The following is a 17,571-nucleotide window of genomic DNA, read 5'->3' as shown; positions in this document are numbered from 1 at the left end:
CAGATGTATAATAGTTGTAAAAGAGGAGGAAATAAGCTGAAGGATTCCATCAAATGTTGATTTTCTGACTGAAATAATTGCCAAATACAATTGGTTCTGTAATGTACAAAATCTTGACTCATAGTTGTAGCTTTATTCTGCTACAGAATATGTGTGAGCTATTGCATCATTTTTGGATATCTGCTAAACCTGAAAACTGCTGGATATTTCCAGTCCCTAAAATTACACCATCTTCAAAAACATGTAAAGACACTCATTTTGAGTATAGATAGTTCATAACTCGAAACACAGTTTTTCTTTTTGTGCAGATAATTTTTTTTACAAACATATTCCATACAATCTACCTACAATAGTACCAAACATTTCATTAAACTGTTTGATACAGTGTTTGCTCCTTAGCATGTAAGCATATCAATTATTTGCTGAACAGGGAGGTACTGTTAAAATCAATCTAGTATCAGTTGGTACAAAGCAAATTTGCTTAATGAATGTTCCATTCTAGCCACTAGTATGATTTTGAGCATTGAGGGATAAATTGTTGCTAAGTAAAGGCCCTCATAATAGCTTAAATAAATTAATTTAGAAATCAATACAATATTTACAGAATTAGTTATTGCTTATATAAAATAAAACTTACAGGGCTAACTCCTAATATTATGTTGAGTGGTAGTTTTCCCAGTTCCAGTGGTTAATAGAACGTTGCCATTAATCATTGTTCAACTGTTAGTGTATCAGTAGCTACACAAATGAAAACATAAGATGGACAGGTACCATAACAACCTTGGAAACTTTGCTTGCCATTTCAGTATTGAATTCTGATGGTATTTCTGTTCATATATCAATGAATGGCATTGGTTAGATGGCCTTATGATTTTTCCTTAGCAAGATCGCATAGCTGGAAACAATGCAGTAGAATGTATTTCCTATAGAGATCACAGCGTTATTTTCTGTGCCATCTTGCTGTGCATAAGAAGCCAACACAGAGATTCCAGAAGACCTACAAAGCGATCGATGTCTCTTCATAGCTAAATCTAAATTATTATTTTATAGTATGGGAAGCCAGGGATTGCGGACCTAAAGGAGAACAGAAAATACAACTGGATGGTAGTAGTAAGACCTGTTGAGTAGGATATGATAATATAAGGAAATGAAGGAGTTTTGCACAATAGAAATATAAGATTGTGGTTTCTATAAACCTGGGCCTTTAGGAAGAAATGTCTGGTGGAAGCAAATTGTGTGGTGAGTCCTTCAGTAGCTTTTTCATAAACCCGGGATAGAACAGTTGATATTTTTGAAGTTTGGTGTGGGACAAGACTCCTGAGAATACCATGGATAGTCAAGGAAAAGAAATAGATTGTTAACGGAATCATCTTGAGTTCCCACTTGAAGAACAAGTGACCGGACTGAAATAATCATCAAATCAAATTGTTAATATGGTCATAGACCAGCATACAAATGATAATATTTTGAACATAGTGTGCAAAGACCTATATCTCTGGAGAAACTCTGAAAAAGGAAAGAGATAAGAGGACAATCAGCAACAAAGTGGATGGACTCAATTAAAGGGCGATGGGTGTACTGTTGGTAGTCCTGAAAGACCAGGCTAGGAGAGAGGGACAGATCCTTCTTGAATGAGAAGTAAAACGTCTTCAAAAGAAAAACCAGAAAATCCAGTTGCCTTTGGTGGGGGGGAGGTGGAAAGCACCATTGGGACAACCAATGACTTGGATGACTGAGAATCTCCATAGACATTCAACAGATCCTGGAGAAAATCTATTTATGTGATTGCTAATAATTGATACCAACTTGATAGCACAATACATAATTTTACAGAAGACAGTGTTGAAAAAGCACTACGCAATCTAAAACCATTTCTATCTATTGGACCGGACAGAATATGTGCCTACTTCTTAAAAAAGCTACCCACTGCCATAGCCGAACCTCTAAGCATAATCTTTGAAAAATCTTTCAGGACCAGCTCCTTGCCAAAACTATGGTCACAAGCCACGGTCATCCCCATCCTCAAAAAGGGAGACCCCAGCCTAGTTGAAAATTACAGACCAATCTCTTTATGCTGCATCACCTGTAAAGTCATGGAATCAATTATTAACCAATCCATCATCCTCCACTTAGAGACAAACAACCTACTCTCTGATAAACAATTTGGTTTCAGGAAAAAACTATCATGTAATCTGCAACTCTTACACTGCAAAAACATATGGACTACACAACTCGATCAGGGCAAAGCAATAGACACAATCTACATAGACTTCTGTAAAGCCTTTGATTCAGTGGTACACGACAAACGACTAAAACTAAAATCTTATGGTATCTCTGGACACCTGCATAACTGGATAGAAGCATTCCTGTCAAACAGACAACAAATGGTCAAAATTGGGAGCGTCCTATCAAATTCTGTACCTGTCAACAGTGGTGTCCCCCAAGGCAGTGTTCTAGGACCAACTCTCTTCATACTCTACATAAATGACCTGTGTGATCATATCAAGAGCAACTGCGTTCTCTTCGCTGATGATGTAAAGCTATTCAACACCACAGACAATACTGCTACCCTTCAAAAAGATCTTGACTATGTATCAGAATGGTCAAACAAATGGCAACTTCAAATCTCAACAAATAAATGCTCTGTCCTACATATTGGCAAAAAAAAAATCAGAAAATAAAATACCGGCTGAATAGTCAAGATCTTGTTGACTATCCAAACTCTGTCAAGGATCTTGGAGTACTCATCTCTAATGACCTAAGTGCCAGAGCCCACTGTAACTACATAGCCAAAAAGGCGTTAAGAGTTGTTAACCTAATTTTACATAGCTTTTTCTCTGGTAATATTACATTAACAACTAGAGCATGCAAAACATTTGCTAGACCAATACTCGAATACAGCTCATCAGTCTGGAACCCACATTACGTATCTGATATTAACACAGTTGAGAAAGTCCAGAAATATTTCACAAGAAGAGTTCTCCACTCCTCTACTCGTTGCAGAATACCTTATGCCAAAAGACTCGAAATTCTAAACCTAGAAAACCTAGAACTATGCCGCCTTTGGTCCGATCTAAGTACAGTATATAAAATCATACATTGCAATGTCCTACCTGTCAATGAATACTTCAGCTTCAACCATAACAACACAAGAGCAAACAATAGATACAAACTCAAGATTAATCGCACCAAACTTGATTGCAGGAAATACAACTTCAGCAACAGAGTGGTCAATGTCTGGAATACTCTACCTGACTCTGTGGTTTCTTCCCCAAACCCCCAAAACTTTAACCTTAGACTGTCTACTATTGACCTCACCCCTTTCCTAAGAGGTCTGTAGGGAGCGTGCATAAGCGCACCAATGTCCCTGTCCTTTTGTTTCTTTTATTTCTTTTATTTTTCTTATATGTATCCGTATAATCATAACTATGTTTTTACTTATACCTATTATCTTGTAAGCAATTGACAAAAATAAATAAATAAATAAAATAAATAAAATAAAATAATATTATTTTGTACCTAAATAAGAATACCGATGACAGCAATGACAGGATCGTCTTGTCAAGATAGATACCCATACTATGAACCAAGCTTCCAATCAGAGCATCCACCTGGAAAGGCAGCCTTGGCAGTTTTAAGGAATCACCCTAAAGGGTAACAGTTACTGAAAGAGACTTTGGAAATGTCATTGATATTGGATCCTGGGCAGGTCTTGCTGAGTAACTTAGTAATGACATCTGAGTTGAAACTGGAATCTTTATCTTTAGCTGTTAGCTGTTTTGGATGTTGAAGGTGAATTGGAAAATAAATTGGACAGTGATTGGTATAATTTCCGCTTAGAATTAGTGGATGCCAGCAGGACATTGAAGATCTCTCTCCATCCGAGAGAGAGAGAGTCCTAATTAGAGAAAATCAAAAGTATGGGTAGGGGATTCCAGCCTACAAAAATTAGAATTGCAGGAGGAAAAACTCTTGCAGTGTGCAGGAAGCTATATTTGTTTTATATTTGGTTCTGTTACTGTGTAGGGAATAAGGGAAGCTGAGATTGTAGGCCAGTTGACTGTGTGGTTTATATTCTGGCCTGAGCGCCCTGCCTAATTAGTCAGGCCATGTTTATTTTGATCTTACGTGCTGCTCTTGATTGATAATGGGTCGGCTGTTGTGTGGTTGAGTGGATTAGAAGATTACAGTTTTGATAAGGCTTATGTGGATGGAATTTGACCATGACTTGGGGTGAAAGCAGGATGGGTTGAGGGAGATTATGTATGAGTGCCAGGGTTGCTATTCCAAGGCAAAGGTGATCAAAACAATTCTACCAACTTTCTCCTAGTTGTCCCATTCCTGGCCTCCTGATTGTCAGGTATTTGGAGATTTGGCGGCAAGCTGCTTCTTTTAAATAATAGATTTATGATCACATTTGGTTGTGGATGAGCAAGTTGATCTGGAATTCCTTACTGACATCTGATTGGGAAGGGGGCAGTGATTATGTCTTTTCTGAGATCTTCCCCTCCAGGGCCAAGGGCAACATTTGTCATTGGATCTTATGTGATACCTGAACTACAAATGGGCGGAAAATAAATTACACAGACAGACATCTTATTTGTGACTAGGGACCCTACTTTTGTCCTGAGAGGCTCTGAATATCTACATGTTGTGGGTATTAAACTGTACCTACTATCCATTCATGTCTGTCTCCAGTTCTTTGTTTTTATCTCTGGTTTGGCGTTGAAGTTCCTACACTCTTTGGCAAAGTAAATCTATATCTCATTGGATCAAGGCTGTGAACAATTCATTGAGCTTATAGCTTCTATTGTAATTATGGACTTATTGCAGGTAATCAGTGCCCCAGTACAGGTAGATGGGCACCCTTCAAACCTTGTATTTTAGAGCAGTTATCCTGCTAACTGGATATGGAGGATCTGTTGGCATGGTCAGATAGTTTCTTAGGCCAACTTAGGGGCTTAGATCTGGCCCGTGGGGCTGCCTTGGAAATAGCAAAGGACTAACCCACAGTGCCTCTGCTAGCAAAAATGGAGCTCAAGAGAGCCATGCGCAGCTCTCCTAGGCTCTGTTTTCGGCCATGACTAGTAAAACAAACTAAAAGCAAAAAAACACAAAACAAAGAGAAATGTTTTCCCTTTTGCATTTGAGCATCCAAGAAGAGACAGGAAAGGAGAAAGGGAAAGAGGAAAGACAAAGCAAAGAGAAAGAAGAAAAGAGGGGAAAGAGAGCAAGGAAGGAAAAATAAGGAAAGGGGAGGGAAGAAGAAAGGAGAATGAAGAGGGAAGGAAAAAGAAGAAGGAAAGAAGGAAGGTCCTGTCTTAGCACTTAAGCCACCTGCTGCCCTTTCACCATCCCTTTGTCTCTTCCTCCTGACATCTCCTGGTGGTCTCCCATCCTATCGCTGGGGATGTTTTGGTTACAAAGCCAGGTCTCCTTATGTGGAGAGGGAGTGGACCTCTCTCTGACTCACACACTTCGCCCTCCTGCACACACCATGAGCAACCTGACCAAGGAGAGCGAGAACACCAACAGTAGCCTCGAGGAAGTAAGCACAGCTGGGCACCCCCTTGGGGAAGTGGGGCTGGGCTGTGGGGTTCTGGTGCCCTGAGAGCTTGAGGGCTGGGTGCTTGCCCTCTGTGCTTAGGGCTTTGGACAGCCGATGCCGCTGTCTGGGGGTCCTCCACATGGTCTGAGAGGGACAGCGAGGCTCCTGTGGAGGACAAAGGTTTGGCACTCTCCCTGGTCTCGCCTTACTCTGCTGAAGACAATGGATCCACCCAGGCCATCACAGGTGCCCCAATACGAGTGATGTTGAGCTGGCCTGATGTGCGGCCCTCAATGAAAACAAGTTTGACACCCCTGCACTAGATGCTCAGTGTTTTCACTAGGAAATACTTAATCTATCTCAGATTTTAGATGGGGTTTAAATTAATGTTATTTTCTCAACATTGCCTGTTATGGCAATGTTACTACTTTATTATTACTCATTCTAATTAATTTTTTCTTGTAATACTTATTGTTCTTAATGTTTTGGCATATTACTTTATATTTCATATAAGAATTAATGTTCTGTAATAGACATTGAATTGAGAAGACCTTGATGCAAGTGTGCTCATCCATAAAGCGCATCAAATGATCTTGTTCCAGTAATTATTCCCCAGCTTAATACTAATTTACAGAATAATTCTTAGAATAAATGTGATAATCTTGTGTATGCTACTTGGAGCTATACAAGTGTGTTTGATGCTGTAATAATTTTCTATGAATTTCTTCAGTGTACGTATAAGTAGGGATTTATTTAGTGAGCATATAGAAAGTACAACTCAGTATTTTTCAGTATGAATATGTTGGTGATAGCTACAATCGTGCCACAGCTCTCTGCTCTCTTCTTCTGCGTACTATACATAACAGTACAGGAGACCTCTTATTTGTACAGAATATTTCCCAAATGACTGAAAAGGGAGTTATATGTTATGCTTTCTGTCACAGTATATAATGCATCCTTCAGCAAACTCTTATTTTTATTTGTGTTTCTACTGAACAGAAAAATTACATTAACTGTTTGCACTGATAGAATTAAACACAAACAGTTCAAGTATAGTAGTTGTTTGATGTAATTGGTGGTAGCTAATGTCATTGTAGCTAATTAAATACTAAATAGAGTGTCTGGTTTCAACATTATGCATGCTGGCATACTTCTACCTATGAAATACATCTACTGTTTGAAATACACGATCAATACAAATTTGTGTAACATGGACTACAGTGCTACTTTTTAACTAGCTCTTCTCAAGTACTGTATGCCAACAATTCCTAAAACACATTGGCTGCCAAAAAGATATGAGAACTCCCTCTGCATTTGGAAGGTTTTTGAAATGTTTAGAATAAAACAGGAGTGCAGAGCAGTATATTTATGAACATTAGAAATCTGGATATATCGTATTTGATTTCTTGAATATTCAGTGCCAAAATTGGATATGGGAAACTATTAAAAATAGAGGGAAACATATTTTATTTGGAAAGATATTTCTAGGCTCTGTAGAGTATTGTGTCTAAGCAGAGATCAGACTTCTAATTGGGTGAAAAAATGAGTGGTTATAATCATATACTTAAGATTGATTAAAATGCAGCTGAGCAAATTTAGTCATATATGTTTTATGTGGTGGAGACAGTATTTGTACAAATATGTGAGCTATAATTGTTAACAAGGTTCCCCTCTGTAGCCACGTATTGCTTCACCTTTCATTATTAATTTTATTGGGTCCTAGTTTGTAAAATTAAATTGCATTAACCTGTCAGATAAAATGCTTCTAACATGAAGTGGCTGAAATGGCAAATTGAAACTGGCTGCCTACATTCAGCATATTTAGCAGATAGCTTATTAAATGTCTTGAATGCTATGATTATAGCTGCAATTTTAAAATTCTCTTTCCCTGAAATACACATTTCAGCTAAATAGAGCTTAACAGTGATGGAAGTAAATGTTTTAATCATTGGCTAGGAGGCTTCCTGCTCAGAGCAAACAGTATCACTCTCCAGGCTATTTAAAATGGAGGTATACTGTTTTGTTTTCCATTTAATCTGTTTGGATAAAAGACAATACTTTGATCCTTATTTTGGTGATAAATCAATAAGAAAAGTATCCAGTGAGTTTGGATTACCTGCTGATGGCTGCATCGACACACGTGTGTTGTCAACAGTACAGAAATGCCTTTTTCAGACTATATTTAAGTTTTCAACTTTACTTCATGGCATGGACTTCCTTGTTTTTTTCCCCCTTACTAATCAGTTGTGATTTAATTTTTTAACTGTAATTGTATTTACATAATACTGGATGTGATTCAATTTATTAACGGTAATTTTATTTACATAATACTAGAAAAAAATAACAAATGGCAGTCTTCAGCATGACTGTGATATTTTTTTCCTTTTTCTTTCCCCTTTTGTTCATTTCTGATGAAGTATTTATTTTCTTTTTCTTTTGTATGCTTATTAGTGAAGACCTGTCTTTCCACCCAAGTTCTTGGCAGGGAAGCGTGAGACACTTTATCATGCCCCGTTTTCTTTTAACTATTTTTTATCCTTTATTGATTTTATTGTAATTATCTTTTTTGATTGTTGTGAGCTCGAACACAATACAGAAGCCTGATGATGGCAGATGAGATTCTGCCGAAACGTTGCTACAACTTTAAAAGCACAACCACAATGACGTGGGAAAATACCCGAACAAAGCTGAATACCATATATACATTTTTATTGTGTTTCTGATATTCATAGCTATTTTTGGGAACATGCCTTTATGCAACATGGAATGAAAGGGTGTGGAGGAGCTCTTTTAAACGTTTATCTTATTTCATCCATGATTCAATTACACAATTTCCTATGAGATACAGCAGAAGCATTTACTGAGGTCATATTCTTTATGCTGCATACAGAAAGAAGCAACAGGTAGTTAAGTTAAATTGTTACGTCTCCGTGCTAGGTAATCATTTTCTGTGTGATACAGATCTCTCTTTTTTTTGCTCAATAACTTTATAAGCATCATGTGTAACCTTATTTTGAAGGAAAAGTAAGAAATCCAATAAATAATTCATGTTTAGATTTTAATTAAGAAAGCAGTATTAGTTTTCTTAGCATAAATAAATACTTTTAAAATCTAGTAACCAAAAGGGTTCTATAGTCCCAATTCTTTATCAACTTTTTCATTGATTGCAAGATTGGAATCAGGTTATAACTTCATGTTACCTTTTTCTTTTCAAGAAAAAAAATAAATATAATTTAATATATGATACTATGAAACTGTAGGTCTTGATAGATTTCTGGTTGACTGATATAAAATATATTCATTTAAAAATGTCCTATTTTATGGGAGATGTGTCATAATGCCTTCTTACACTAATTTTACTAAGCAGGTAAGTATATAATATACTACCTCGATACACGTGCTTCGCTATGAAACTATGTGGTCGAGCTTAGTTTTGGGGGAGGAAAATAAGGTGAAAAAAATCTGCCCCTGCCTTATCGTTATTCATCTGGCGAGCATCCTGTCAGTGTGTGAGTTTGGAAAATGAAAATGAAACAGTATTTGCTGTGTGAGCAAGAAGGAGCCAGCAAGGAGCCAGGGCGTGGCTTACCTCAACTGTTCTGTACTAAAGCTGCATGCTGCTCTGAAACTAAAACTGAAACTCCTCTGCTTGTGTTTTACATTTGGAACAGATTTCTTTTCAGGTGGGGAGGGGGAGTAGAACTCCTTAGCATCAGAATGTGTTAATAATAATATATGAAATACTAATACTCTGATGGTCATTTCAAAAAAATGCTTTCTTAGTGAGTACCTAGAAGCCAAGAGGAACGTGCCAAATTTTAAGTTTGTAGGCTTTATGGTTCTAGAGATTTTGTGATGATGTGTGAGTGATATTTCACATTTATATGTGTGTGTGTGTGTGTGTGTGTGTGTGTATATTCAAATTACAGATCAATTTCCTTAGTAAATTAAGCTTATCCACCATTCAATTTCTAAATGATATCATAGAATTAATTCATTGTAGTTTGGATCTAGATTATTTGTTCAGATGTTGAAAAAGGTTTAATTTGATTTCTTAGACATTTCTGAAATGCAGTTTGCTTTATTATGGGTTCTGACAGAAGTTTAATTTTGGGGTGAATGTGATTTATTCAGCCCTTAGATCATTAGTGATTATCAAAAATATTTTTAAAAATTCTTTTTTAAAAATGCAGCAGTGGCTTAAAAGCTTTTGTTTTTTTATTAGAAATTTTGAAAATATTAATATTCTAGTAGTATGATTAAAATCAAGATGTTTGTGTAGTATATATTATGATTTATGTTTCATAAATATGTCCAAATCTCTATCTTCTTTTCTAATTTATTCATAATTGAATTAAATCACACTTGGTAGCATTGAGGCTTAGTTATAGGTTTTTAGGTTGTGTTTTGATTCTTTTATGTATCATAGTATAAAGGTTCCTAAAAAGTCTTCTTGGATGATACATTTAAACCGTTGATATTTGCAATAAAGGAACAAATTCTAGACAACTTGTATGGAACTTATTTTGGAAAGACGGATATAAGTGAGATGACTTTGAAGGTTGATATTGTAAGAAGTCAACCTATTTTTAATTTTTTGACATTCAGAAATTGTTTCATTGGGTTTATGCTTTTTATTGCTATTTTTGGTCTGAAATTCATAGGCTATCAATGTGACTTTAAGTGAGCAGTGTATAAATTCTTCTTGTTATGTCCCCAATATTTTAATTTTATCAAAGCAAAAATTATGAGCCACTTATGTACAAGCGGTAGACAAATATTGTACAAAATTAGAGAGTCCACTTGCAGAGATTTCCAGCAAGGAACTGCTGATAAGTGCTGTTCAACAGCATTTGAATTAGTTTCTTTATTTCTCACAGGGAGACAAGAAAGGGGATATTTCACAATTTTGACATTTTCTGGGTTTTCCCCCCCAAGCTATCTTTCCTAGCTGTCTATTTTACTAGCCATCTGTACATCCGGCCTTCTTTCATACTATATCTGATTTGTTTATATTGTGGATAGTTAATTCTCACCATGTCTTTTTTTATTTGTGTTAAATTACAATATGGATTTGATGTTGGTATTTTTGCTACGTAGTACCCTATTATTGTTATTGTTAATATTGGTTTAATAAAGCGGCCAGTTCAACTGCTCTCCTTTCAGAATTAATGTTAATCCTTTTGATTCTGCTATTCATTTTATACATAGAAAGTTAGATTTAATTAAGTAAATTACATGAAAATACATTTTCTACAAAAGAGTGTACTGTATTTGAGTTCAGAATATCTAAAAAATTATCTTGTTCATCAGAATTTTCTCTAAAGGGAGAAGAGCTAATTTGTGAGCATCTACTATAATGGAACTAGAAAAAAATTATTATTGCATGTTCAGTATGCATTCAGCTTGAAGAGAATCAAAAATGAATAAGAAAATTCTCAAATTCAGTAAAAATAATAATTTACATGTATGTATTCCTCCAAATGCTGCCATTGCTCACCTTACTCTTTATATGCAGAGATGATCACTGGATTAATCACAACTAATACATAGTCTTAGCATACATTCTGAATCACCTTATGCACACAACAAGAGGTAATGCCACAATGCCCCCACCATTGGCCCTTACAGTTTGTCTAACAACCATGGAGTTCCACCCCCCCTTGCAGATTTTACTCTGCTACTTGTTGTGGTCAGTGCTCATCTCTGTTTCAAGGCCATTGGGCCAGAGCTGTCTAAGGATATTTCCATGGTCATGTGGTCAGCATGATGTTATGGAATGCTGCTAACTTCCCACTGAAGTGGTACCTGTTTATCTGCTTGCATTTGTATGCTTTCAAACTGCTAGATTGGCAAGAGCTGGAGTGAAGATGGGAGCTCATTCTGTCACATGGAGCTTCTGCTTTCTAACAGCTGCACTGTTCCTCTAACAATCTTCGTACTGCCAAAATCTCAGCATCCCTGGAGTCAGGATTCCAAGTATTTCTTAAAGTGTTAGTTGGATTATGTTGGGATCATAGTAGGATTCAGAAGTACTGTCCTTCTGATAGCATCATTTTTTTTAAAAAAATATTGTATTTGCTGAATTCTATTATGTTTTTAAAAAGTGTATTTTTGTGTGTGTTATCTTTTTTTTTAGTATATGAAAAAAGAGCATTTCTTGAATTGGAGGTTTTTTTCTATTGGCATAATGACTGTTTCTCTCTTTTCCCCCTCACATTTTACAGGATCAATTTGATAATTTAGACAAGCACACGCAGTGGGGCATTGATTTCCTGGAAAGATATGCAAAATTTGTTAAAGAAAGGATAGAGATTGAACAGAATTATGCAAAGCAACTGAGGTAAGTTATTTGTAAAATTCTTATATGTTAAATTTAGATATTAGCTAAAAATCATTGCCCAAATGTTGTAATCTTGGAAGATTAAACATATTTTAGCCATGCAGTATAAACTATTCTGTTTTTGTGTGTTTTTCTATTCTTTTCAAATTAGTTATTACTTTCTGTAAATATCTACCTTGATTCCTTTCACTTTAATTCTGTTCACTTTGGCACAAGTAAAGACAGTAAAGCTTGTATAACAAATGGTATACCATACTTTGCAAAGAAACCAGAAAAGAAATAGATTATTTTAATCCAAAGGCATCTAAAACAGTAGCTTCTCCTCCATGCTGCAGCGAGAGATGCAGGATGGGTGGACTCCTTATGATGTCATTAAGTTGAGTCTGTACTTGTATATAAAAAGCCAGCCCCCAGGAGAATCCCCAGCTTTGACTCAGCTTCTTTAAGTCACAAGTTGTGTCTCTGAAAGCGTCAGTGTTTTATTCAGCGATTTTCTACAGAAGCTATCCTTGCTTCAATCACCTCCCGGGGATCCGGGTAGCTGCAATTTCAGGAGAGCGGGGCTCCGTTCTCCTGCAACATTGGAATAAACGTTTTCCCAAGCGCTGCTAGGCAAGCAGGGAAGCGTCTGAGACCTTCCTCATAGCCACAGTTTGTCCGATCGTAAAACTGATCCGTAAACTGATAACAGAGCCAGGCAGCTGATCGCATGGGAGGCAATCTCTTCCTTCTCTGGCTGATCTGATCGCTCGGGGCTTGCAATAGCCCAAGGAGGGAAATTCACTTCTCGGAGCCATCGACGAGCAGCGGCCATCTTTGAGTGCAGTCTCTTCAGACACGAGGTGAGCGGCCATTTTAAGTGGCCTGGTGGCCATTTTCAGGGCTCCAAAGACCCAATTCCACCCTCTGCCTTCCTTAAGCACTTTTGAGAGCCATTCTCTCAACGCTTGAGCCTTGCTTATTTTAAAATAGATCAGGACAGTGCTCATGCAGAGCTTTCCCCCCCAGTGGAACAGGCCCTCCAACCCACTAAAAGGAAAAGACACAGACAATGTACTGCTCAGAGGGAAGTGGCTGCAAAAATCAGAGCTAAGGCTCTAGCCCCTAGGAAGACAACTCAGGCTGAGTTGAAGGCAGAGAAACGCAGACATACGGCTCTAGAGAGACAATTTAACAAGACTATTCAACAAATGAGAGGGCAACTGCAACAGGCTTCCCAGCCAGCTGAACATCAGGGTTTCCAGAGAAGCCCCCCCAGGGGAGAGGAAGTTGTTCATGGAGCCTTTGGACCCCCCCTGTCTGGTCCCCTGAGGCATTTGAGGAACAACTAGATCCTCATGATTTCAGCAGGTCTGGGCCATATTTCAAGGAAACTTCTGGGCCCTATGCCCCCTCTCTTCCCTCCAGAGTTCAGGCCTCCCAGATCAGGCCAGAAGCCACCTTCACACCCACTGCAGCTGGCCTTCGGCCCTCCACTACCTTTGATAACAGGCCCAGGGAGATCCAAGATGTTGTTTCCTTAGCCATTAGACAGGGATTGGCTGAAGGTTTTCAACAGATTCTTCGGCCTCTGGAAAGGGTTCAGGCCCTTCTCCCTTCTCAGTCTATGGCTTCCTTACCTCCGCAACGAGATTTCCACAGACCCCAAGACCTCAGGGTCCATTCTTCACAGGCAGAATGGGAGGAATATGAAGGGGAAGAGGGTGCCTCCCTGTCTAAACACAGTTGCTCCTCTCGTTCAGAGCGCGAAGAGGGCGAAATCTGTGATCGCAATCTTTCAGAGGAAGAAGACTCTCATCCAGATCAACCCTCCTTTGCATTAGTCTTTAAACCAGCCCTCTTTAAACCCCTATTTAGCAAGGCCCTGGTCACTGCCAAGCTGTCACCTGAGGAAGCAGCACCTGAACCACAAGGGTAACCCTCCGGGCAAGGAGACTCGCTCTTCTCCAAGCCAGTAGTACACACGGAGGTTTTGCCTTCTCCCCTTTTGTTTCTCAACATGGTCAAGGAACAGTGCGCTTCCCCTTCGGCAGGTCCTCGTCCATCATCTTTGGACAAGCGGTTCTACAATGTCAGCACATCCTTAGTTAACACCCTTGCAGTGCCCTCAGTAGACACTCCGGTTGAGGCATCATTCTTCTCTTCTGGCACTCCCACCGAGCCAGAGGATGTCCTTAAACCAGAGGACAAGCGTTCCGAACAGACCCTCAAGTGTAACCACCAAGTAGCTGTATGGGCTGTATCGGCTTCGACCGCTGCATCGTTTTTCACGAAGGCATCTCTACGATGACTGCACCAACTGCAGGACCAATTGCCTGTCTCATCAGGACCTTAAAAAAATTATAGCAGTGGTGGAACTCACTGCAGATGCCACCCTCAATTCTGCCAAATTTGCAAGAAGTGCAAATTTCTTCGGTGGCGGTGGCGGCAAGAAGGCTTCTGTGGCTCCCAAATTGGCAGGCGGAGTCACGCCGCAAATGGAAGCTGGCACAGGAGACAAGCTTTTTGGCGAGGCTCTAGAGCCGTATCTCATCAAGACCAGAGATAAACGTAAAATTCTTTCCTCCTCGGGGAAAAAAGCTATCGCCCAGCTCCTTATCACCCGCCTGCCTTTCGGGCAGAGTCAACCTCCCGCTTTCCTCGGCCACAGAGGGCGTATTCTCAATGCTAAGACCAACGTCAAGAACCATGTAGCAGACAACAACCTTCTGGTAAACGGCCCTTTCGGGGGGAGGGGGTCGTGCCTTCTGTCGCTCTAAGTAATACCTCGTTCTTCCCACCTATCGGAAGTCGCTTAGCCTTCTTTGCCTCCAAATGGGAGGAGTCAACGACGGATGCCTGGGTGTTCAACACTGTTAGTCAGGGCTACAATTGGAATTTCTATTGTCACCCCCAGAAATTTTTTTGATTTGTCCTATTTCATGGGACAAAGAGAGCCCTTATGAATTCAAAGAGAGCCCTTATGAATTCGGCCATTCAACACCTACTCAACATAAGGGCTATTCAACCAGTTCCCACCTTACAACGGGGACATGGATTTTACTCTTGTCTTTTCATTGTTCCCAAAGCCCCAGGGGGGTGGCGAGCCATCCTTGACCTAAAATTTGTCACATACAGGCAATTTAAAAGGCAGACACTGCATTCTATCTTAGAGAGTGTTTGGAAGGGTGACCTCCTCTCTTCCACTGATCTCATGGAGGCTTACCTCCACATCCCATATGGCCTCATCATCGCCAGTTTCTCCGTTTCTGTTACCAGAATGCCCACTTCCAGTATCGAGCCCTTCCCTTCAGCCTCTCATCGGCTCCAAGGGTCTTCACAAAGATTCTAGCAGCATTGGTGGCTTCACTCCATTCTGTTCCAGTGAGAATCCAATGCTACTTGGATGACATGTTGATACTGTCCTCCTCCATCCACTCGGCCCATCGGGACTTACAAATTACCCTGTCTTGACTCCAAAGCCACGGGTTTTCCATCAACACCAAGAAGAGCCATCTCTCACCCACGACCTAACTGCTACACTTGGGAGCAGTCATCAACACGACTTTGTGCCAGGTTTTCCTGTCTCCAGATCGTGGAAAAAGCCTTGCAGAGATCATCAGCCAGATTCAACAACAACAGACTGTTCCACTGTCGCTGCTGTCCAAACTACTGGGGAAGATGGTCTCCTGTATTGGCATCGTCCCGTGGGCACGCTTCACTCCCAATCGCTCCAGTGGTTCCTGCTCCCCTTTTAACGAGCAGGAACCAGCCACTCATCAATCAAGGTCCTGCTCTCACAACAGGCCCAGCGGTCCCTCAATTGGTGGCTCTCCCCTTCCTTCTGGAAGGGGCTCCAATTCAAGAAACCAGACAGGCTAGTAATCACCACAAATGCCAGCCTCTGGAAGGGGCTCCCGTATGGAGGGTCAGATAGCTCAAGAGGTTTGGTCCAGATGGAGGGTCAGATAGCTCAAGGGGTTTGGTCCAGATCAGACAGAACCCATCTCATAAATTGGTTAGAGCTCAGAGCTACCTCTCTGGCTCTCAAGCATTTCAGAGCCTCGGTGACCAGCTCCCATGTTCTCGTGTTGACGGATAATATAGCCGCAAAGGCACACGTCAACAGACGGGGGGGATGAGATCCAAGGCACTTATAAGGGAGGCCGAACATTTGGGGTATGGGCAGAGAAACACCTGCTGTCGATCTCAGCAGATCACATTTCCGGAGTCGACAATTCCTAAGCCGACTGGCTGAGCAGGAGTTTAGTCGACCAAGCAGAATGGTCCATTCCTTCGTCCCTATTCAGGGATCTTTCCCTCAGATTTGGAACTCCGGAGGTGGATCTCTTCTCCACTCCTCAAAATACCCAAGTCAACAGATTCTTCACCAGGTTTCCTTGCCAGGGAACGGAGGGGACCAATGCTGTTCGTTGCAAGTGGCCTGTGGGTCTCCTCTACGCCTTTCCCCCTCTTCCCATCATTCTGGCGGTCATACGGAAGCTGTTGGCAGAACGAGCAGAGCTAATTCTCCTGGCACCCTATTGGCCAAGGAGGCCCTGGTTTGCGAACCTGGTCAACCTGTCTGTGGCTTCTCCTTGGAGGATCCCGCCCCACCTCATCTCCCTGCACCAAGGGGCCCTGATCCATCCGGAGCCCCAGTGGCTCAAGCTGACCATGTGGCACTTGAGCGGCAGCGTCTAAGGGAGGCTAATCTCACAGAGGGGGTTATCCTCACCATCCAGGCGTCTCGCAAACCTTCTACGAGACGCCTCTATGATGCCACCTGGAGGGTTTTCTCCCAATAGTGCCTCAAGGAGGGTCTCTTTCCTTCCTCAGCCCAGTTGGCAGAGGTTCTTAGATTCCTTCAGAATGGCTTGGAGAAAGGTTTAGCCCCCAATACCTTACGTCGCCAGGTAGTGGCTCTCTCCTCAGTTCTTTCATGGGATTCGCTTCCTTCCTTGTCCCATCACCCCTCAGTCAGGAGATTTTTGAAAGGGGCTTCCAACCTACACCCTCCTGTGGTGCAGAGGTATCCTTCATGGGACCTTCACTTGGTTCTTAATGCCCTTATGAAGCCCCCCTTTGAACCTCTTAGAACAGTGTCTCTCCAATTCCTAACTCTAAAGGTAGTTTTCCTCATTTCTATCACTTCGGCCAGAAGGGTGTCAGAACTGGCCGCCCTTTCTATCAGGCAGGATCTTTGCATCTTTCACAATGATAGGGTTGTTCTCCGTCTGGACCCCTCCTTTATCCCAAAGGTTAACACTTGGTTCCACCGGTCCCAAGACATTGTGTTACCTGACTTCTGTCCCCTTCCACACCATGACTTAGAGCACAAGTGGCATACTCTAGATGTCAGAAGGGCTCTTAGAATTTACATCAAGCGCACTTCCCCTTTTAGAAAAACAGAAGCCATGTTTGTCTCCTTTTCACCTTCTCACTTGGGGAACAAGGCCTCTTCCCCTACTATTAGCAGGTGGGTCAGGATGTGCATTGCACAAGCCTACAAAGTGGTGGCTCTTCTGGTACCCCATGATCTAATGGCACACTCTACCAGAAGTGTGGCCACTTCAGCTGCCTGGGCCACCCAGGCATCCTTGGAAGAGATTTGCAGAGCGGCCACGTGGACATCCCCGTCTCCCTTCATCAGACACTACCATCTGGATTCCTTTGCCTCGGCGGTGGTAGCCTTCGGCAG

At 40.7% G+C, this 17,571-nt stretch overlaps 1 protein-coding gene across 5 annotated transcripts in view; it reads left to right on the top strand.

Moving 5' to 3' along the window:
* Nucleotides 1-17,571, top strand: part of FNBP1L (formin binding protein 1 like) — a 65,988-nt gene that overhangs the window by 11,121 nt on the left and 37,296 nt on the right. For all 5 annotated transcript variants that reach the window (XM_087960679.1, XM_087960677.1, XM_087960675.1 and 2 more), the window contains exon 2: nt 11,776-11,891. In XM_087960679.1, the coding sequence (XP_087816805.1) occupies nt 11,776-11,891 (116 nt within the window). The remainder of the gene's footprint in view (nt 1-11,775; nt 11,892-17,571) is intronic.

This window comes from Notechis scutatus, chromosome 3 (genome assembly GCF_049901735.1).
Source record: "Notechis scutatus isolate UNSWTSFEM ecotype Mainland chromosome 3, rNotScu1.2, whole genome shotgun sequence".
Classification (NCBI taxonomy): domain Eukaryota; kingdom Metazoa; phylum Chordata; class Lepidosauria; order Squamata; family Elapidae; genus Notechis; species Notechis scutatus.
Note: the sequence above shows the minus strand (reverse complement) of the source record. Positions and strands in the feature narration are given on the sequence as shown.